At 49.6% G+C, this 23,181-nt stretch overlaps 1 protein-coding gene across 2 annotated transcripts; it reads right to left on the bottom strand.

The window, feature by feature from the left end:
• Positions 1-265: 265 nt before the first annotated feature.
• LOC141726876 (adenosine 5'-monophosphoramidase HINT1-like) lies at positions 266-22,761 on the bottom strand. 2 transcript variants are annotated; one of them, XM_074531980.1, is made up of 4 exons: positions 22,519-22,761; positions 21,192-21,296; positions 1,422-1,526; positions 266-612 (listed from the first exon to the last, which is right to left on the bottom strand). In XM_074531980.1, the coding sequence occupies exons 1-4, from the start codon at positions 22,744-22,746 to the stop codon at positions 448-450; spliced, it is 603 nt and encodes a 200-aa protein (XP_074388081.1). In that variant the 5' UTR covers positions 22,747-22,761; the 3' UTR covers positions 266-447. The 2 variants fall into 2 exon arrangements, with proteins under 2 accessions (XP_074388081.1, XP_074388082.1); XM_074531981.1 differs by lacking the exons at positions 266-612; positions 1,422-1,526 and adding an exon at positions 20,036-20,382.
• Positions 22,762-23,181: the final 420 nt, after the last annotated feature.

Raw genomic sequence — 23,181 nt, 5'->3', positions numbered from 1 at the left:
CACACCCAGTATCTTCTACAGTTTTAGCAGCAGCCTACACGGCCTTTCTGTACGTTGGCGTACCACTGCCAAAGAGCTAAGACTTAGCTTCCTACAAGACCCAGAGAGACTGCTAAGCGCTTCCAGCTTCACACAAACAGGCCAATCGCTATCTGTCTCTGAAATGCTGTTATCTGGCTGAAACATTCCACATACTTGCATTCCAGGGAGACACCGTCTGAATTGGCAGAACTACTTCCCCTCAGTAAGACGCGCAAGACGGAGGTGATATCCCCATGACAAATCTTTATTGTGCAACTGCTGCTCAAAGCTTTTATTACCTTCCACAGACACACGGCAAAAAAAAAAAATTATTACACATCAAAAGCTGCTAGATCGATGGGCAAGAGATGAAATCCATTCTGTGGCGATTTGTACACGTGCAGCAACTCCTGCGGTGCCAAAATCTTAGCCAGGAGGCCAGCCCAACTGACGGCCACCCAGAACAGGTAGATGTATGCGATAGACAGACTGCCCACCCTCGGGCCCTTCATCCACAACCATCCGGAATCCATTGGTCAGGCCCAGGTGAGCAACACACATCTCGCCAACAATCATTACATGCTCAAGAAGCTGGAGAAGGAAGTACAAACCCATAAATAAGTAAAATAAAAAGAAAAAGGAACACATAAAGAGAGCAGAGGGCAGGAAGGGAAGGAACGAGAGCAGAGAACCACCCAGAGAAAGCAGCTAGCCAATTCCTAGCAATTCAACCATCGCATGTCAAATTAATGGCATTCCGACCACCGGCAACTGAAGCGTTCCAAGCAAAGTTACCAAGACCATTTATGCACGCCATAGGGGCAAAAGAGAGCTAGGCAATTTTTCTCAAGCTAAACAGCAAAGGACTACAAAACAGCCACACAAGCTGACTTGGTCTCCGGGTTAAAGCCCCCGTTGTCTCTTCAGGCAACATAACCGATCCTGGTGGAAAATAAACTTTAGGCTGCCTTTTGCGTGGGTTTACAAAGTCTTTCAACATGGCTTTCATAGCTAAAAGCAAAACGTCTAGCACCGCTCAACCAGCTTTGTCCTTCCTTGCCCCTGGCCTGCCAAAAACCCCAAGTGCTCTTCTGCATGTTAGAAGTTCTACTACTCTTACTCTAAACCACGACAATAGGCACCAGACTGCGCTCCAAAACAACACTGCATTTTGCACCAGAACTACATACCCAGGGACCAGCACTGCTTGATAGCACTGCTTTTAGTCAAAAAGCTCAACTCCATTACAAGCTAGAGGCAAAAAGATGAGAGCGCCAGAAAACCCAAAGTAGCCTACGGTGCCCTGTCAAGGGGGAAAGGGGGGAATGGGAAAGAGTCTAGTAAATGAGGAACTATCTACAGGTACAGTTTAGCATACAGAAAGCTCACACGGTACTTACAGATTCACCAGAACCTCCTGCTTCAGACAACTCGATAATTGGCTCCTTAGGCATGACTAGGAAAAACGTCCCGTCTAGGGGCAAAAGATCATGGAACGTACGGCACTGGAGGAAGATTAAACAGTTAAAACATAACCAGCTTTAGAGAAAGGTAAGAGCTTATGCAAACCCATCTGCCCCGCTGAACTCCTACAGAAGCAGATTACCAGATTACCCCAAACACAAGCCAGAACATTGATTTTTCTTGCATGATTATAAGGCTTTCTATACCCAAAACACGACATCTTTACAGAGCCCCCTCCAGAAGTGGGATTCGTCATGCAAGACAATGGGGCAAGGAGCCAGGGCACTACTTGCAATCAACAACCTCCAGTATGTTTTAGTTCGGGCTGATTGTTTCCTAAGCAGTTTTTCTATCGGATGTGGTCCATGCAGAGACTGGAGACAAATGGCTTAACTGAATCATCAAAGAGTTTAGTGACGTGGAAGAGCAGCGGCCATTCCTTTCCCACAGGACAGGGAGCTCAAGTATTGAACACACGCATTATGACAGGAAGCCTGCAAGTGCATGGGACGAGTCTGTCTTCTATTACTGCGTGCAAGCTCTGCCTTTAAAAGCAGAAGGCATCCCTAACTGTTAACTTTCAGCATCTTAATAACTAAGTCATAGGGGATATTACCTTAAAGTTAACATCGCATAGGCAACGGCTGTATTCATTTCCCCCCTGACTAAGCAGCTCACTCTAGTTTCCAGCACCAACACTCGTGACCCTTGAAAGCATGCTGTTATCACGGTCTTACTACCCCACAGAAACAAGTTCTAGAAAGCCGTTGCAGCCTGCAAGAGGACCACTTTTTGGGGTTTTTTTTCGTTGTTGTTTTGTTAAGGTTTTTTTGTTTATTTTTTAAACTAGAGAAAGCCGTAATTCCTTGCCCTTAATAATCCAGTTTGCGGGTTCAGAACCAAAGCCTAGCACAGCGAAGCTGCGAAACCTCTTCGATGCTGTTAGGAGACACATTGAGGCCAAGTTACCGTCAGAGGTCCTTCTCTACTCGCGCACACGACACGGTGGGGGTGGAATGCGAGGCGAGTCCGGACAACACCAGCAACTCAGTACGCCCGCGGCACCCGGAGGGGTGGGGATGCGGCTCAGAACAAGCTTAGGGGATGGTGCAGTAGAGAGCGCCACAACCCAGAGAGGCCCCGTCCGTCCCCCGTCCCTGCACCCAGCCGCAGCAGCACCCGGCCGCGCGCCCGGGCACCGCGCGCCGGGTCCTCGGCTCAGATGCCCGCAAGCGCGGGTGGAGGGGGAGAGGGGGGAAGGGAAGAGGAACCGCGCACAGAGCAAGGGTGCGGCTACCTCCTCGTCCTCGTCGCTGACGATACCAGAGAAACGCCTTGCCGATAATCTTTCCGAAGACAGTAGTGGCGCCACCAGGGCCAGAGGCCAGCGCCCCCACACTCTCGCCAGCCAAGGACAACGCCCGTGTCCGCCCCGACCACTTCCTCCACTAAGCCGGGCCCTCCGCGGCGCCCATTGGGCCGACGGATCGTGGCCCGCGTCTCGATTTGCTGTCTCGCCTGTCATTTTCGCTTTTCCCCGCCCCCCTTGGCGGGTCCGCTCTCGCCGACCTGGTGCCCGCGGGGCGCGGAGGGATCTGCCCTGTGTAGTGCTGCGACCCTGAGGGCGGGCTACGAGGTCGCAGAAGAGGCTGTAGTAGCTACAAGTACTGTTTCTTGGGTTTTGTTACCGCAACGAGCCCACACCAAAGGTGCCCGTGCCTTTTTGCTGCTGCTCCCTCCAGTCAAATGACTGCTTTGGCCAGGGCAGGCCTGCCTTTAACTTCTCAGGACATTATGAAAAAACAACAGAAGTTGCTCTACATTGTTTGCTGAAAGCCCCACTTCCCTTGCAGACATTTCTAAGCTGCACGTCTCCTGGAAGCAAATAAAATGCAAAGCGTGCGTTCGGCACTGCTGGCTTGAGGGCTCAAGAGAGTAGGATTTGCGTTAAGCTGGGTAGGAGGCTTTTAGAAAAGTAGGCAGTGCCCTCAAAGCTGCCCAAGGGTGGTCTGTGGTGCCCTGCAGCCCCGGGGACAGTGAGCACCTTGAATGGTCCACACAACTGTCTTGTAACATATATGAACCCTGCTTTACTCTATGTCGGGCTAAGGATATCCTTGGCCGCCTTTGAGGCAAGAGCACATTGTCCTATTTTGCAAAGCTGCTTTCCGGCCGATCAGCCTCCAGCATGTACTGGTGCATGGGGTTGTGCCTCCTCAGTTGCAGGACTTGTGTATCCACAGGTTCCTTGGGTGGTCTCAAAAGACATCGTTTCCTATGATGGAAGGGACTTTGTTCCCCAAGTCCCTGCCTTGAGGTTCAGGGTCTCAAGAGGTCTGGTAACCGTGCCAGTGAAAACAGAGGAAAATGAATCGCCAAGTACCACAGCCTTCTCCATGTTGCTGGCCACTAGACCTCCTGGCTTTTTTATCAGCGGGGGGGCGGGCACGTGGGTTGCGTACGCTTTCTTTAGTCTTATTTTCTGACCAACGCAACCATGGAAGCCCATCGGATGATTCTTTACATCCCCTGCCAAATTCAGCTGCAGTTTTGCCTTAGTTTTTCTGATCCCATCCCTACAGACCTGGGCAGCATCTTTAGATTCTTCCCAGAATACGTGTCCCTGCTTCCACTACCTATGCACTTCCACTTTGTGCTTCAGCTCGACCAGAAGAGAAGGCCGTTAGCCACGGTCATCTCTTGCCTAACTTGCCTGATTTCTTTTGTCGACCTCATCCTCTTAATCAGGTGGCCTATAGTATATACCAACCACAAGGTTTCCTTTGTTAGCTTGTGTGGGATGCTGACCATGGGCCACGAAAGCGTTAAGGCCTAAACTGTGTACCCTCCACGTTATCTTTACTGATGGAGATCCACATAGCTGAGGTCAAGAAAGGACAATATGGCCAAAGAAAGAGTTCATGGGCAGCTAGGATAGTCCTCTTTTGGCTCTGATGAACGGCATGAAATGTAAAGAAGTCTTAAGAGCGGAACTTTGAAGGACACCAAGGCCAAAAATGTAACCTTTGCCTGATTAAGGGTCATTTAAGTATTAAAACGCACACTCATGCATATGCTAATAGGCTTACTGAAGTACATGCGACCACATAGATGATATAGCACTCAGCTCTCCGCTTAGATCACGCTATATGTAAGGAGGAGAAGATTGGGCTGTATATAAGGAGGGTAGAAATTTCAGCTGGGTAGCAGGAATTCCCAAAAGATGTCGGGGACAGTTGCCAGTCTGTTCTCTTCTCTTCTCCTCCGCCCAAGTGGGGCCGCCCTCTTGGGAAGCTTCTGCATGCCATTGCTATTATTAGTATTGCATGGGTTAGCACAATGCTATTAGAGGTCTATCACAGCTAGTGCATTTCTCAACGGCAGTTCCAAATCTCCATTTCTGTAACTTCAGAAAACCACTCTGTTCCTGAATCTGTGCTCGCAAAGGTTCTTAGAGAACGCAACCAGACTTACAGTGCTGAATTGGTTGTAATCGGAAATTAAGCCTAACCTCACCCAGTCCCTCTGATCTCTCAGGACCAGCTGGAATGCAAGGGGCTATATTTTCTGCCAAATTTCTTACTCTTAATGCAACAATTTGGCCTCCAATTTTCACCCATAAGCTCTCAACCTGTTCATCGCTGTCTTTCAAAGACAGCTCTGTACAGGAAATCTCTCTTAGTTTTGGTTTACATAGAGGGCCACCTCCGTCCCTCTTTCTTTCTGACCAGTTTATAGCCATTGATTGCAGAGGTCCAGTCATTTGAGTTGTCCCAGCACATTTCTACTATGGTGATTACATTGTTAGCTTTCCGGCTGCACAGTGGTTTCCAGCTCCTCTTTCTTATGCATACTGCATGCATTGGTACAGAGGCACTTCCATTGGGCTGTTGACTGCACCACTTTTTTGGACAAGGATCAAGCCCCAATCCCTTTGCAGCATTTCTCAGGTATTCCCCTCTTGTTTCACAACACATCACCAGCCCTTGGCTCTTCTCTGTTGCTCAAAACTCCATCGTCTTTCCCCGCTGAGTCATGTTTAAAGCCCTCCTTGTAAGTCTAACCGGCTTCCTGGCGAAGACGATCTTGCCCCGCTTGGTCGCGTGAATCCCATCAGCTCCCAACAGACCTGGCTTCTTAAAGGTAGATCCATGATCATAGAAGCCAAAACCTTGAGTATGGCACCAGCTACGTAGCCTGGCATTCAGCTGTTCAGTCCGTCTCCTCCTTCCTGGACCCCTTCCTCAGACCGGACATCAATAGAGACGACCATCACCTGTGCTCCCCATCCTTTCAGCATCGCTCCTACAGACATAATAGACTCCTGGGGGGGTTCTAAGTTGCCTTATCTGATGCTACAGAGAAGAGTAGGAGCAGGTGATAATCTGTAGGGTTCACCAGCCTAGGAAGCCTCTCAGTGACACCATGAATGTGAGCTCCTGGTAGGCAGCAGAGCTCTCTAGAGAAATTGTCTGGGTGGGAAATGGGTGTCTCTGTGTTTCTCGGGAGGAAGTCTCCAATTACTAATACCTTTATGTGCTTCTCTGGTCGCACTGGTTCTAACGTGGGCAGGTGGTTAGGTCAGCTTTGCAGGGTTGCCTTTGTCCTGGCTCCTGTCCATTACTCACGTGCTCTTCAGTCTCCAAACCAGGAGCATCCAGTCTGTTATGTAGGGGAACTTCAGGAGATGGGGGAGGGTTCTTCCTTCTACCCTGAGAACAGAAATGCATCCGGTCTCCTTCATCTCAGGAGTCGCTTGTGTCAGTCACCCTGAGGTTACATTCTGGCTTACCTTCCTTTTGTGCACGCTGAAGGCAGGCCGTCGCTCAGCTTGGGACAGCGTACAGTACCTGGCATCGAACTCCTGTCCGTGTACCTGGATTCCCTGCTTCCTGTCAATCTCCTCTTTCAAAACTTACTCGTCCAAGGAGATCTTTCTGCTGGGCACACTTGCAGCTATGACATCCACCGCTGCCTTTGGGTTCTAAGAGGGACTTCCAGGTACTGGACCTCTTGCCCTGCCCTTTGTTCATTGACCCTGTCCATCACTCCCGCACAGGGCTGCTGATTATTCTCTGCCTTTCCCTCCTCGCACCCTCACTGTGGCAGCGGCTCTCTGGCCACAGAGAGCAACACTAAACTTTCCCAGGCCTTTCTGAGGAAGGCTGTGAGAAGATCAGAGAAAAGAATGTGGAACAATTCTTATCTTCACTTGCTGCACCTGTTATTGTGAGCATGTGGAATGTGTTATGGAGATTTGTTTACCAAAGGGTGATTTCTTAGTTGGCCAATGGTGATGGTGCTTGGATTGGAGGACCAATTAGGTCCAGGTGTATCGTGACTGTCTATAAAAGCAATGGGTTTCCTAATAATTAAATATATATATATATATAAATAGATATATATACAAAAAAGAAAGAGATTGATCAGCCTTCTGTGAATCATGGAGTCAATGCTAATTATTACCAGTTCGGGGACGCCCTGCCGCGACACCCCGCTTTTAGTTTAATGCCCTCCTAATGTGACCATCTATCCTACTGGCAAAAATACCGTTACTCCGCTTAGTGAGGTGGAGCTCCACTTTCCCAAGCAGATGCTGATCCAAAAACAGGGTCCCATGCTCATAGAACCCAGAACGCTGCTGCAAGCACCAGCTCCACAGCCAATTCAGTGCCCTTATCTTACAACACCTGGACAGCATCAAAAGCATCGCTGGTGGGTTGACCTTGGCTGGATGCTAGGTGCCCACAGAGCCACTCTATCACTCCCCCTTCTCAGCTTGACACAGAGAGAAAATAAGATGGAAAACAACTCACAGGGTGAGATAAGGCAGTTTACTAAAGGGAAAAGAGAAAGTTTTCACACAAAAAAGCAAACAGGAAAAACAAATAATTATATCCTCTAGTTCCCATCAGCAAGCACTGTCCGACCACTTTCCAAGAAGCAGGGCTTCAGCACGCGTAAGGTTTGCTCCAAAAGGCAAACGTTGTAAATAACGAATGTGCCTCCTTTCCCCTCCTTAACTTAGCTTTTATTTCTGAGCTGAAGTCATATGGTACAGAATAGCCCTCTGGCCAGTTTGGGTCATCTGGTCTAGTGGTGTCTCCTCCCAGGATCTTGCCCACCCCCAGCCTACTGATGAGGGACACAATGTTGGAGAGACAGCACTGATGCTGTGCCAACACTGCCCAGCAGTAGCCAAAACACTGCGGTGTTATCAACACCTTTCTAATGACCAATGCAAAGCATGGCACTGATGGCTGCAATGCGGAAAACTAACTCCATCTCAGGCACACCCAGTACAATCTCCACCCCTAACTTCACACCATTTGCATCGTACTCAGATGCCACAGAATTATAAATACATATATATCTGTCTTCTAATTATTCCGTTATATTTATTTGTCATGACTGAAATCCCTTCTTACCATCGCTTACAACTTAAACTTCATGCTTAAACCATCTTTATGCCCAACACACATATACATTTTCATTAACTACCGTCCCCCTTCCTCCCAAAGATAGATATTATTTTCCCATTCCATTGGTTTCCTCCACCCCTCTGGATGTTTATAAACAGGCTGTGACTTGGGCTCCATTTCATCAAGATGGGTGCTCGGGACAGAAGCGACACACATGATCGTTTGGCACCGACACCGGCCCTGCCTGGGCTATCGTCGCACTCTCCTCGCTCCTCGTAAAATTCACTCATTGTCGGTTCACGTCACTCCTGCTACTTTACTCCGTGCAACACACAATTTACACTCATTATTTTTCCCCCAAGGCTAAATCTCCTTGAGGCACACACCAGGTCTCCCCATCCTTCTGCATTTCCCACCAAGTACATCCAGGTCCCTGAGCAAAGACAATCCCATTAATAGGTTTGCCTTCACCCATGGGAGGAGAATTCCACACCGACCTACTTAGCCACTTCCCTGTGTGTAGTATGGGGACCTTATATCCTCCCACAGTATGTAGTGGTTTTGTTTGGGCAGGACCAGCGCGGTCAGCAGATCTTCTGGTGTTAACCAGCCAAGTGGCTTCTGCTACATTTGCCTCCCAAGGCTTCCATGCCCGATTGCCTAACCCTCTTGACAGTCCATCATACCTCTCAATCTTTCCAGAGGCTTGTGGGTGATAAGGGGTGTGATACATCCACATGTTTCTTTGCCCCAGAGTTTAGGAGGTTATTTCAAAAACAAGCCTCATTGATTCCATTCTTTCTGGGGTACCACGACACCACAAAATGTGTCCCTCACGGCCCAAGATGGCGTTTCAAGCAATAGCATGGCTTAGAGGGTATTTTTCCAGCCAAATAGTAGTTGCCTCTACCATGATGAGTATGTAAGCTCCTGCCTTGGTGTGTCCATAGCAGTGGTCCAGTATAGTCAATTTGCCAGGCCTCACCATCTTTAAAATCCAGCTTGGCCATCTATTCCAAGGAGACTGTACTCGTGTGGCTCACTTGATTGCAGCACATGTTTCACATTCATGGGTGACCTGTGTGATAGCCTCTGTGACCAGATCCACCCCTCAATCACAAGCTCATCTGTAGGTTGCATCTTTTCCTAGATGTCCTGATGTTTCATGGGCCCATCAGGCTGTAAATAGTTCACACTTCTGCTCCCAGTCTAAGTCTACCTGAGCTATTTCCATTTTGGCAGCCTTATCTAGCTGTTCATCGTTGTGATGTTCCTCAGTGGCATGGCATTTGGGCGTGTAAACATCTAGGTGACATTCCTTCAGAGACATGTTTTCTATCCGTGCAGTCATGTCCTGCCACAACGCAGTGGCCCATAATGGGTTTACCCTTGCTTTGCCAATTGGTCTTCTTCCATTGCTGTAGCCACCTTCATAGGGCATTAGCCACCCTCCAGGAGTCACTATAGACACACAGTACAGGCCACTTCTCTTCTCCTTCAGCAACCTCAACGACTCGTTGTGTGGGACTCCACACAGCAGCTTTCCACCTCTGATGGTTTCTACCACAAGGCAGGATCCATCAGTAAAGAGAGCATGGCCTCTCTTATCTTCTGATAACTCATTACATGGTGGTGCTTCTTGAGCACGAGTGACTTTTCAAAGAAATTCTCCAAAATCTCTGCCTTTCTTCATGGATTCTCGGGCAATTGGGTTTCCCCAGTTGAGCACGTTGTGTGATCAGTTCTACCCACCCACTTACTCCAAGTAGCACTGTTTGCACAATGTGTCAAAGGGATGCTTCCTTTGAACATCTAGTGTAGCACAGGAAGTTGCAGAGCCAAGAAGAGATGGGCTTCCTTCCCAAAAACATTTGAGGATGCTCAAACCCTCTCATACGCTGCTAATATTTCTTTTTCAGCTGGAGTGTAGTGGGCCTTCTGATCCTCAATAACCCCAGCCCCAAAACCCTAATGGTCAACCTCGGGTTTCTCTTGATGTTCTTTGCCACAGGCTCCAAGTGAGACCATGCTACCCAGCTGCAGTGTAGAGTATATTTTGCAGGGTTGGTCCAGTCTGAACCGGCTCAAGAGCTACTGCCCAAGCTATTTCCTCTTTGATCTGCTCAAAGGCCTGTTGTTGCTCAAGGCCCCATTCAGAATGGTTCTTCTTCTGGGTCACTCGACAGAGGGGCCTCACAAGCTGACTATGACCTGGAATAGGCATTCTCCAAACCCCCGGGCAACCTACGAAAGCCGGTGTTTCCATCTTCTTAGTTGGTGAAGACATAGTTGCTATGTTCTTAACCCCATCCATAGGCACATGACGGCGGCCATCCTGCCATTTGATGCCCAAGAACTGGATGCCCCGTGCAGGTCCCTTGACCTTGCTTTTCTTTATGGCAAACCCAGCTTTCAGAACTTTCTGAACTACTCTTTTACCCTTCTCAAACACTTCTTCTGCCTCACTGCCCCACACAAAGATGTCATGAACGCATTGCAGACGTTCGGGGGCATCATCCATTTCCAGTACGCTTTGGATCAGTCCATGAGAGATGGTAGGGCTGTGTTTCCACCCCCGGGGCAGTCGATTCCTGGTGTATTGGACACCACACCACAGGAAAGCAAACTGTGGTCTGCACTCTGCTGCCAAAGGAATTGAGAAAAATGCATTGACAATGCCAAGTGCAGCACAACACCTGGCTGCCTTTGACTCCAGTTCACATTGGAGCTCTAACATGTGCGGCACAGGAGCACTCAGTGGGGGCGTTACTTCATACAGGCAAGAATGGTCTACTCTTAACCTCCACTCTCCATCAGACTTTTGCACTGGCCACATGGGAATACTAAAAGGTGAGTGAGTCTTGCTGATCGCTCCTTGGCTCTCCTTATTCCCCTTTTCTTTGACACTTCTGGGGAGCAATTACTGTAGTCGTTGTTGTTTGGGTCCCTATCTCAGCCATAGTGTCCTCCAAAGCACGTCGGGTCCCTGCCTCAGCCACACTCCTCTGACAGCACTGAACTGTGGCTCAACAGGCATAGGCCAGGCCCTCGTACTGGGCGAGAAGCTGCTGGGTTTCATCAGGGTAGGTGACGCACCCTTGTATCAGGTGACGCGTCAGTCTGCCAGGGCTCATTGCCTGTTTAGGCGAAAAGTCCCAGGCAAGGGGAGGTGATAACCACTCTAGGAGCCTGCCCAAATCCTACCACACACACTGCCATCCAGGGACCAGCCGCTTCAGGGCACATTTCAATATCTCCTCACCTACAGTTTGTTTTGTCTTACAGCAGGATGACACCAGATTCCACAAACCCCATAGTATGCCAACAGTAGCAGTTAATAGTATTAATAGCATTCAACAGCTTACATGAGGGAGAACAAGGAACACGGGAGCCTGTATTCTAAAACAATACACATCAATCCCAGATAGGGAGAGGGAGAGGGATTCCCTCATTGTCCCCAGAAAATAGCTCCCCCAGCACAACAAAGCCATCAATGTCACAGCAAAGCACAGAGACACTGTTTGTATTAACATCTTCCCAAACTGAACAAAACAAAGAGAGAAGCAGCGTACCTCACAAACTCCATGTCCCGAACAGGAGCTTGCTACTCAGTAACTGCTATTACTATACCATGCAAGATATATAACTGCCATTGTCTCAGCTCACGTCAGGAACCAAAAAGGACTGATGTGGGTTTATCTGGGCTAGACGCCAGGTGTTCAGCAAACAACTCTGTCGCTTCCCCTTCCCAGCTGGACAGGAGAGATGAAATACCCCCTGCAGATTGAGATAAGGCAGTTTACTCAAGCAAAACTAAAAGTATGAGCATGAACAAGGACAGGGAAAAACAAAAACCACCTTATTGCCTAGTTTTGATCAGCAAGCACCGCCTAGCCACTTCCCGGGAAGCAAGGCTTCCGCACACGTAGCAGTTTCTCTGGAAGGTAAACACTGTAAATAAGAAATGCCCCCCTTTCCTCCTCCTTTACCCAGCTTTTATTGCTGGGCTGATGTCATACGGTATGGAATATCCCTCTGGCCAGTTTGGGTCAGCTGACCTGGTTGTGTCTCCTCCCAGGATCTTGCCCACCCCCAGCCTACTGCTGCTGGGGCAGAATGTTGGAGAGACAGCACTGATGCTGTGCCAACATTGCTCAGCAGTAGCCAAAACACTGGTGTGCTATCAACACCTTTTCGAGCTACCAGTGCAAAGCACGGTGTGGGAAAATGACCGGTTACCCTGTGGACCGGTAACTGGGGATTCAATTAGAGGAAACTTAGGAGTTATATTAGCATCCTCACAGGAGTTAGAACAGTACGGGAATTATAGGGTAAATCACAGTTGCTGCTCCCTGGGTGGAATGCAGTTGGCATGACTTGGAACCTATTCCGTGATGATTCCCCACACACACACACACACACACCCATGCTAAGAGGAATGGAATGGAGGGTGGAGCGGAGCGAAGGCCAAGCTCTGCAGAAATCCTTGCAGGGAAGGGAACTCGATGGTACTTTGCAGCTGATAAACAGCATACCACCTGTCAACCAAGGGAGATAGGGGAAGATGTCTTAATGTTGAGCCAGCAACTGTGGTGAAATCACTCTCCTTAGATGAACTTGCTTCATTAAAGCCCAATAATAATATTAACGCACACCTCCATCCCAAAGTTACCCACCTCCAAAGTGCAACCATCCCTCACTGGGCGCACGCTCTATATTCTTCTTGACTGTATCTTTAAAAGCTAAGGAAGAGAATTTTACACCAATCAGTAACAAAGGTATGCGTGACTAGAGTCACTCAAGCTCCACCTAAACACACAGAAATAGTATAAAAATAAGTTGAGAATAGGGAAACGTTAGGGAAGGCTCCATCGTAGCTGCTGGGATCAGTTGATGGGCTGAACCTGTCTTCTCCCCCATAGAGATGCCTATTGGATAGGAATCATACTCTATGCATGCTGAACATTTTATCGGGGATTAGAGCTTGTCTGTATATTCCTTCAAATATATTTTTGCAGTCAGACACTATCATCAACAATCTTCGAACCTTGACCTGTCACAATTTATATGAATAAAGAGCGTTATTCCATAAACTGTTAGCGTGAATCCTTGGCGAACGCTACCAGTCGGCAGCAGCAGGTAACACAATGGGTAAAGGGGAAGACCTGCTGAGGGGTCTCCCTTACGCTGTTGGTGTGTTTCCCTAAGTCACTCGAACCACCCTCTGATCCAGTAGGACTGCTCAGTGAAGGAGACCCCCCATTGGGATGCTGACAGACTGGTGGGGCACAACGGTCTCAACTTTCCTGAAACACAGACAAATTAACCACTAAAGACTGAGTAAATCTCCCCACACCAAGGGTCAAGGAAGCCTCCTCCCTTTTTCACGTGACACACGGCGCTGTGAGAACTGCTATGGGGAAATGAACTCCATCTTAGCAACACCCAAACCAGCATCATTGGGGCTTGATTCTCAAGCTGTCCTTTGCTGCTGAAATTGCAGTTATAGAAGACGGATTGGTACCTGCCCTTCACTCAAACCAACATTCAGTGCCTAATTAATTTTCCTGTTCCTAAAATCTCTAAGCCACAAACCCCCTTCTACAAGGAAGAATATGCCTTGTAGGCTTTGTGAGGTCAGACCTTGGCTGGCTGCCAGGGGCTCAAACACCTGTTCTCTCACCACCCCTCCTCAGTAGGACAGGAGGAGAAAATAAGACCAAAAAGTTCCTGCAGGACATAGCCACCTGCCAGATCTAAGGGCAACAGGGAAATACCTGCCCCAGACAGCACTTTACCCTTTCCTAAATATGCTTACACAAAGGTGCCACCAACTTTGCTGAGTTGCTCAGCTTTGGCTCTCAGGGAAGGCTGCTGCCTAGCTGGTGAAAACTAGCTGTGTCTAGCGCAGAGCAGACCTTGGCCTCTTCTCGCAGAGGTCATGCCTGCAGGCCACACTCTGTGTGCAGTTCTGGTCCCCAGAATTCTATTAAAAGAGGCGGACAGACTGGAGAGCGTCCCAAGGAGGGCCATGAAGATGCTCAAACGGCTGGAGAACCTGCTTTTGCTGATACCTTTTCTGGCGATTCTTAAGGCAACCTAAAACTCCCATTTGCACCAATTGGCGTAGTCGGAGGGACGGCAAGAGATATCACTGAATACTTTCAAAAGCAGGGAATAAGCCTAAGTCCAAAATACTCGGACACATGGGCTCAGCATGATCCAAAAGATGTGGAGGAACATCTAAAAGCAGCTAGCAGCTGCGTAAAGGCTAGCAACGACAAAGGAATTAGTTGCAAAATGTTAGGCACCTGCCTGGGCTCAGGGGGAACCTCCACACAGTATTCCAGTACTTCAAGGGAGCCACATGGAGAAGACAAGGGACAACGGGCACAAGTTGCATCAGTCCCCATTGCTGGAGGTTTTCCAGATGCGATTGGACAGGGTGCTAAATAATCTCATCTAGGCTCCCTTTCCCACAAGAGCCTGCACCAGATGATCTTTCAAGGTCCCTTCACACCTGGGCTGGTCTAGGATAGTACAATTCTCCAGTGGGGGTTGAGGAGTTTTAGCTGGGGGAGGTGGGCCCTTCCACTCAGGGGATCTGCGAACCGTCTGCCGGATGGTGCCGTGGGAGGTTGTGCGCTCTGACCCGGGACTTTGCTGCGCTGCAACTCAGCACTGTGACTGAGTTCTGGCTACCTTCTCCACCTGTGCCCACTGCTGATGAGAAGATTCTAGCCGTCCGCCACCTGCACCTCAACCACTACTAGCACTGAGACCAGCTGCCACCCCAGTGAGTTTGCAGGAATCTTTTTGAAAGGGGAAGCACCCGCTTTTCCTCTCTCCTCTCGGTGCCAGCCCAGGCCACCTGGGGAGGTTCCGAACTCGCATTGGAGCGGCATCTGCCAGCTGCAAATCAGCTACTGCACCTTTTACCTTGCCTCTCCTTGCGATGTGTTTTTGGGTCTTTGAAATACCCACTCCTGAGGTAATCTATGCCGAGGATACACAGGGCCTCTGGACCAGTCACGATGGGGTGTTTGTGCCATTCCTTCCTGGTCAAGCTCACTTCAGCTTCCACTCCAGTCAGCTGTTGGGATCCCCCTGTCACCCCAGAAATAGAGATGGATTCTGCCCCCACATTTCTCAATGGCATCAAAGTACACTGTGTGCCAGTGTCAACTAAAGCCTTACACTTTTTAGGGTCTGATGTGCCAGGCCATCGGATCAACACAGTCCAATAGACCCTCTCCTCTACCTGGCTAGAGGCAGGGCCCCTCTAGTTCTGGTCATGGTACTCATTGTTCCCTTCCTGTAAATGCGACCTGGAGGTCCCTTCAAGAGGACTGGACGTGACATCATCACTCCTATGCTGCCGGGAGTATACCCTCGTGGAGTGTACACCCTCTCCTTAGCTGGGGGACGCCTGCCTGCTCCTAATAGCAGAGACTCTCGTCTGTCCTGGCGAGATGCGGAAGATTCCCTCCTTAAGCTCCTCTCTTGGTTTCTCTTCCAGGCTCCAGACATGCCCAGTCAGTTTCGTTCCCACAGGCGAGACGTGGGCCCGTAACGGGGCGGCAAAAGTGTCTTCATAAATGCTGAGTTTACTAACCAATGCACCCACCTCATCTTCTCCCTCCCTCCATTGCAGCGTCGCTAAGTAACAGGAATATACTTCTGACCCGAGCTGAGCAAATTTCAGCCACATTTGCAATGCGTATTGGACACTGCCTGGACTTTTCGGGAATCCCTTGTCCTCTGAAAAAACGATCTCTAGCACAGCTAATTCTCTCAGGCATCGGACACCTTGCTCCATCATGTTCCACTGTCCTCGCAGCACGTGGAGGTCCTCCTTACAAAGCTGTCTTTCCCTCACACTTGACAGCAGTCATTGCCAGAGGCTCAGAGTTTCCTCTCTTTTCCCGATCCCCTGGTCAATGGCCACACCCCGGGACAGGGATCCCAGTTGCCTGGCTTCGCTACCATCTGGAATTGTATCATTAACCATGGCATCCCCGATTCAGAGCAGCAAGGTCAATATGGACCCGTTTGCCTCGCGTGTGAACTCTCTATGCAGCTCACGCAGCTTGCCTGGGGATAGGGATCGAGTGATGCTTTCTGGCTCTGTCTCTCCTGCTGGATGTGAAGGTCCTGACTGCCTCTTCCTCATCATTCACTATGCGGATTTTCTTTTCTGAACAAGGGCGACTGCTACCATCTTAGGCTGTCCTTCTGGTCCAGCAATGGCTTGGCATGCATACGGTGCCTGTTGATTTGTTTCCTTTTCCCTCTGGCTCAGACGTGGTTTGTGCGGACATGGTTCCTGTTGATTTGTTTCTTTTCTCCTCCTCCTGAAAGTGTTGTACCATACCAAGCAGTGTATGGTAAGCAATGGCCAGGGCCCAGCATGTTGATGTGAGTTGTCCATCTCTGGAGCTGGCAGAGCCTTTTCCCTTCACATAACTTATTCTTTTAACAGGGCACTTGCAGTTGGTCAGAGGTGAACTTCCAGATCATTGGAAGAGAGAAGTCTTCCAAACACGGGGCCATCTCCTTCAACATCCTGTGCCACTCAGGATGATCTGCTCCCAGGGCAGGTCTCCATACAAAAAATCCCCTAGAAGCCTCTGCCCTGACTCTAAGATGAGCTTGCAAAGCCGCTCTCCATCTTTCACCAACAGTCCTGGCTCACTTAGGAGGTTCCAGATGACTGGAAGCTGGCCAATGTGACACCCATTCACAAAAAGGGTAGAAAGGAGGATCCTAGTAATTATAGACCAGTCAGCCTGACCTCGGTACCAGGTAAGATAATGGAGCAATTTATATTAAGTGCCATCGCGCAGCACTTACAGGATGGCCAGGGTATCAGACCCAGCCAGCAAGGGTTTAGGAGGGGTAGGTTGTGTTTGACCAACCTGGTCTCCTTTTAGGACCAAGTGACCCGCCTGGTGGATGCAGGAAAGGCTGCGGATTTTGTCTATTTGGACTTCAGCACGGCCTTTGACACTGTCTCCCACAGCATACTCCTGGAAAAGTCGACAGCCCACGGCCTGGACAGGAGCACTCTTTGCTGGGTTGGGAACTGGCTGGATGGCCGGGCCCAGAGAGTGGTGGTGAACCATGCTGCAGCCAGCTGGCGACCGGTTACCAGTGCTGTCCCTCAGGGGTCTGTGCTGGGACCTGTTTTGTTCAATATCTTCATTGATGACATGGATGAGGGTATTGAAACCTTCATTAGCAAGTTTGCAGATGGCACCAAGTTGGGGACACGTGTTGATCTGTTGGAAGGGAGAAGGGCTCTGCAGAGAGACCTAGAACGGTTGGATGGATGGGCAGAGTCCAATGGGATGGAGTTTAATAAGTCCAAGCACCGAGTCCAGCATTTTGGCCACAATAACCCCCTGCAACGTTACAGGCTGGGGACGGTGTGGCTGGACAGTGCCCAGGCGGAAAAGGACCTGGGGGTACTCGTCGACAAAAGAATGAACATGAGTCAGCAGTGTGCCCTGGTGGCCAAGAAGGCCAACGGCATCCTGGCCTGTATCAGGAACAGTATGGCCAGCAGGAGCAGGGAGGTCATTCTTCCCCTGTACTCGGCACTGGTGAGGCTGCACCTTGACAACTGTGTCCAGTTCTGGGCCCCTCAGTCTAGGAAGGACTTTGAGACTCTTGAGCGCGTCCAGAGAAGACACACAAGGCTGGTGAGGGGCTTGGAACACAAGTCCTATGAAGAACAAATGAGGGACCTGGGGTTGTTTAGCCGGGAGAAAAGAAGACTCAGAGGTGACCTTATCGCTCTCTACAACTTCCTGAAAGGTGGTTGTAGTCAGGTGGGGGGTCGGTCTCTTTCTCCAGGCAACAAACGTCAGAACAAGAGGACACAGTCTCAAGCTGCCACAGGGGAAATATTGGTTGGATATTAGGAAGAAGTTTTTCACAGAAAGAGTGATACAATATTGGAATGGCCTGCCTGGGGAGGTGGTGAAGTCACCATCCCCGGACGTGTTCAATAAAAGACTGGATATGGCACGTGGTGCCGTGGTTTAGTTAAGGCATTTGGGGCATGGGTTGGACTTGATGATCTTGAAGGTCTCTTCCAACCTAGTGATTCCGGGATTCTGTAAGCATGGTGTAGACAGTGCAAGCCGAATAGAGAAAACTTAGCAGAACTAACAAGAAGATCATGCTGTCCTTAACATCTAGAGGGAACTCAACATTCTCCAAAACTGTTGCAGCAGGCCTGAAGGGCTGGAAAAAAGCATTCTCTCCTCCTCACCCCACAGGCTTGATGCCTTATAGTTTTCAAATCCTGTACTGCATTAGTGCATAACTCTGAACTCCATATAAAGTGTTAGCTAACTGTCTCCACATCTTAGTCAGACAAAACAATCCCTCTAGGCCTGAGATCCAAGGACACCCTACTGCCTCAGGCCCCGGAAAGTATAAACAAAAGTGAATTGGGGCAGGGGAGCAAACTGGGGGCATATGACTTCACTGCCTGAAGCTGTAATTGGAGGAATAACCCCTGATATGTAAATGGACCAAACTTATATCTGTCTGAAAAACGCGTGACCATCGTCCATCTTGGGTGTAGCCTCTGACGCTTCTGACTGCCCAAGGTGCACCTTTTGAAGGCCTTTAATAAATACCTACTTTTATTCTCTTAACCTTGTCTAGCCTCTGTTCCAGGTAGCCACTCTAAGGCATCAGGCTGGGTGCCATTATTAATGAGGCCCCAGAGGTAGCAGCCCAGACTAGGACAGGCAAACAAGACTGAATACACATTCCAAATGAAACTCGTTGCCTCTGCTCTTACCATGCCATAAACACAGTAAATCAGCAAAGCTGTTTTGATTCCTCTCCTGATCGTAAAGTGAGCATCATGATGGGCAAATACTTCCTCCTCTGCAGAAATACGTACAGGGCACAACATGCACGTCAATACACCGAGAAACATGATGATCAGGAAAGTTGCTATACCCCAACACACAAATGCTTTAGAACAAAACTGCAATTCCGACCTCTCTCGAGCCTCACATTGGGCGCCAAAAGATGCGCTGGTTTAAAAGTAAACCGGCAGGAGAAATGAATCCCATTCAACTGCCTCAAGAGAGATTACAGGTCGGAGTTACAATTTACTAGAGATTACAAAAAATACAATGATACAGAGAAAACCGGTTTTAACCCACAAAGTCGGAGTATAAATTGGCACACTGTTTGTAAGGTGAGGGGCACAGTACTGTTGAAAGTCTGGTCTTCCTCCGGATCCATCAAATGGTGGTGCCCCAAGTCCCCAAACCCAAAGATTATATATATATGCTCCGGTTCAGGTGAGAATGCTCAGTACCTCCACCAGGACAGGGAGTTTCACAGTGGTGGAATGTCATACTGTGACTCATGGGATATTCTGGGAGTCTTTGATGGTCTAAGTCCTTGCAGCTGCCTATTATCCTAGTGCCATTATGGCCCATTAGCAAAGATGACACCCCCTCCATGGGGCGGGTGGGAAACTGCTGGTGCTTCCCCAGAGGAGAGTTATCAGGACTGAGTCATTTGTGTGAAGAAGAAAAAAAACACTACCCTGCCTCTGAAGGTTTGCCTCTTCTCCCTTATCTCATTTAACACCCATCTTGTAGCCTGAGGTGTTGGGTGTACAGGAGGCAGCTACTGCAAGTGATCCATCCTCAGCAGTTCATCAGGAATGACACAGAGGGTGGTACAATACAGCTTGCTTACATGCACATAGTGCTAAACTGGCACCCTACTCCTGTTACCAGGACACCCAGGTCCAACTGGAGGTGGATGCTTCCAACACAGTGCACCATGGTGAAACCACCCTTGGAAAGCATGCATGTAGCCTCACACCCAGTATCTTCTACAGTTTTAGCAGCAGCCTACACGGCCTTTCTGTATGTTGGCGTACCACTGCCAAAGAGCTAAGACTTAGCTTCCTACAAGACCCAGAGAGACTGCTAAGCGCTTCCAGCTTCACACAAACAGGCCAATCGCTATCTGTCTCTGAAATGCTGTTATCTGGCTGAAACATTCCACATACTTGCATTCCAGGGAGACACCGTCTGAATTGGCAGAACTACTTCCCCTCAGTAAGACGCGCAAGACGGAGGTGATATCCCCATGACAAATCTTTATTGTGCAACTGCTGCTCAAAGCTTTTATTACCTTCCACAGACACACGGCAAAAAAAAAAAATTATTACACATCAAAAGCTGCTAGATCGATGGGCAAGAGATGAAATCCATTCTGTGGCGATTTGTACACGTGCAGCAACTCCTGCGGTGCCAAAATCTTAGCCAGGAGGCCAGCCCAACTGACGGCCACCCAGAACAGGTAGATGTATGCGATAGACAGACTGCCCACCCTCGGGCCCTTCATCCACAACCATCCGGAATCCATTGGTCAGGCCCAGGTGAGCAACACACATCTCGCCAACAATCATTACATGCTCAAGAAGCTGGAGAAGGAAGTACAAACCCATAAATAAGTAAAATAAAAAGAAAAAGGAACACATAAAGAGAGCAGAGGGCAGGAAGGGAAGGAACGAGAGCAGAGAACCACCCAGAGAAAGCAGCTAGCCAATTCCTAGCAATTCAACCATCGCATGTCAAATTAATGGCATTCCGACCACCGGCAACTGAAGCGTTCCAAGCAAAGTTACCAAGACCATTTATGCACGCCATAGGGGCAAAAGAGAGCTAGGCAATTTTTCTCAAGCTAAACAGCAAAGGACTACAAAACAGCCACACAAGCTGACTTGGTCTCCGGGTTAAAGCCCCCGTTGTCTCTTCAGGCAACATAACCGATCCTGGTGGAAAATAAACTTTAGGCTGCCTTTTGCGTGGGTTTACAAAGTCTTTCAACATGGCTTTCATAGCTAAAAGCAAAACGTCCAGCACCGCTCAACCAGCTTTGTCCTTCCTTGCCCCTGGCCTGCCAAAAACCCCAAGTGCTCTTCTGCATGTTAGAAGTTCTACTACTCTTACTCTAAACCACGACAATAGGCACCAGACTGCGCTCCAAAACAACACTGCATTTTGCACCAGAACTACATACCCAGGGACCAGCACTGCTTGATAGCACTGCTTTTAGTCAAAAAGCTCAACTCCATTACAAGCTAGAGGCAAAAAGATGAGAGCGCCAGAAAACCCAAAGTAGCCTACGGTGCCCTGTCAAGGGGGAAAGGGGGGAATGGGAAAGAGTCTAGTAAATGAGGAACTATCTACAGGTACAGTTTAGCATACAGAAAGCTCACACGGTACTTACAGATTCACCAGAACCTCCTGCTTCAGACAACTCGATAATTGGCTCCTTAGGCATGACTAGGAAAAACGTCCCGTCTAGGGGCAAAAGATCATGGAACGTACGGCACTGGAGGAAGATTAAACAGTTAAAACATAACCAGCTTTAGAGAAAGGTAAGAGCTTATGCAAACCCATCTGCCCCGCTGAACTCCTACAGAAGCAGATTACCAGATTACCCCAAACACAAGCCAGAACATTGATTTTTCTTGCATGATTATAAGGCTTTCTATACCCAAAACACGACATCTTTACAGAGCCCCCTCCAGAAGTGGGATTCGTCATGCAAGACAATGGGGCAAGGAGCCAGGGCACTACTTGCAATCAACAACCTCCAGTATGTTTTAGTTCGGGCTGATTGTTTCCTAAGCAGTTTTTCTATCGGATGTGGTCCATGCAGAGACTGGAGACAAATGGCTTAACTGAATCATCAAAGAGTTTAGTGACGTGGAAGAGCAGCGGCCATTCCTTTCCCACAGGACAGGGAGCTCAAGTATTGAACACACGCATTATGACAGGAAGCCTGCAAGTGCATGGGACGAGTCTGTCTTCTATTACTGCGTGCAAGCTCTGCCTTTAAAAGCAGAAGGCATCCCTAACTGTTAACTTTCAGCATCTTAATAACTAAGTCATAGAGGATATTACCTTAAAGTTAACATCGCATAGGCAACGGCTGTATTCGTTTCCCCCCTGACTAAGCAGCTCACTCTAGTTTCCAGCACCAACACTCGTGACCCTTGAAAGCATGCTGTTATCACGGTCTTACTACCCCACAGAAACAAGTTCTAGAAAGCCGTTGCAGCCTGCAAGAGGACCACTTTGTGGTTTTGTTGTGTTTTTAACTAGAGAAAGCCGTAATTCCTTGCCCTAATAATCCAGTTTGCGGGTTCAGAACCAAAGCCTAGCACAGCGAAGCTGCGAAACCTCTTCGATGCTGTTAGGAGACACATTGAGGCCAAGTTACCGTCAGAGGTCCTTCTCTACTCGCGCACACGACACGGTGGGGGTGGAATGCGAGGCGAGTCCGGACAACACCAGCAACTCAGTACGCCCGCGGCACCCGGAGGGGTGCGGATGCGGCTCAGAACAAGCTTAGGGGATGGTGCAGTAGAGAGCGCCACAACCCAGAGAGGCCCCGTCCGTCCCCCGTCCCTGCACCCAGCCGCAGCAGCACCCGGCCGCGCGCCCGGGCACCGCGCGCCGGGTCCTCGGCTCAGATGCCCGCAAGCGCGGGTGGAGGGGGAGAGGGGGGAAGGGAAGAGGAACCGCGCACAGAGCAAGGGTGCGGCTACCTCCTCGTCCTCGTCGCTGACGATACCAGAGAAACGCCTTGCCGATAATCTTTCCGAAGACAGTAGTGGCGCCACCAGGGCCAGAGGCCAGCGCCCCCACACTCTCGCCAGCCAAGGACAACGCCCGTGTCCGCCCCGACCACTTCCTCCACTAAGCCGGGCCCTCCGCGGCGCCCATTGGGCCGACGGATCGTGGCCCGCGTCTCGATTTGCTGTCTCGCCTGTCATTTTCGCTTTTCCCCGCCCCCCTTGGCGGGTCCGCTCTCGCCGACCTGGTGCCCGCGGGGCGCGGAGGGATCTGCCCTGTGTAGTGCTGCGACCCTGAGGGCGGGCTACGAGGTCGCAGAAGAGGCTGTAGTAGCTACAAGTACTGTTTCTTGGGTTTTGTTACCGCAACGAGCCCACACCAAAGGTGCCCGTGCCTTTTTGCTGCTGCTCCCTCCAGTCAAATGACTGCTTTGGCCAGGGCAGGCCTGCCTTTAACTTCTCAGGACATTATGAAAAAACAACAGAAGTTGCTCTACATTGTTTGCTGAAAGCCCCACTTCCCTTGCAGACATTTCTAAGCTGCACGTCTCCTGGAAGCAAATAAAATGCAAAGCGTGCGTTCGGCACTGCTGGCTTGAGGGCTCAAGAGAGTAGGATTTGCGTTAAGCTGGGTAG

Source organism: Zonotrichia albicollis, chromosome W, assembly GCF_047830755.1.
Source record: "Zonotrichia albicollis isolate bZonAlb1 chromosome W, bZonAlb1.hap1, whole genome shotgun sequence".
Lineage (NCBI taxonomy): Eukaryota > Metazoa > Chordata > Aves > Passeriformes > Passerellidae > Zonotrichia > Zonotrichia albicollis.
This window is presented reverse-complemented; position numbering and strand designations above follow the sequence as displayed.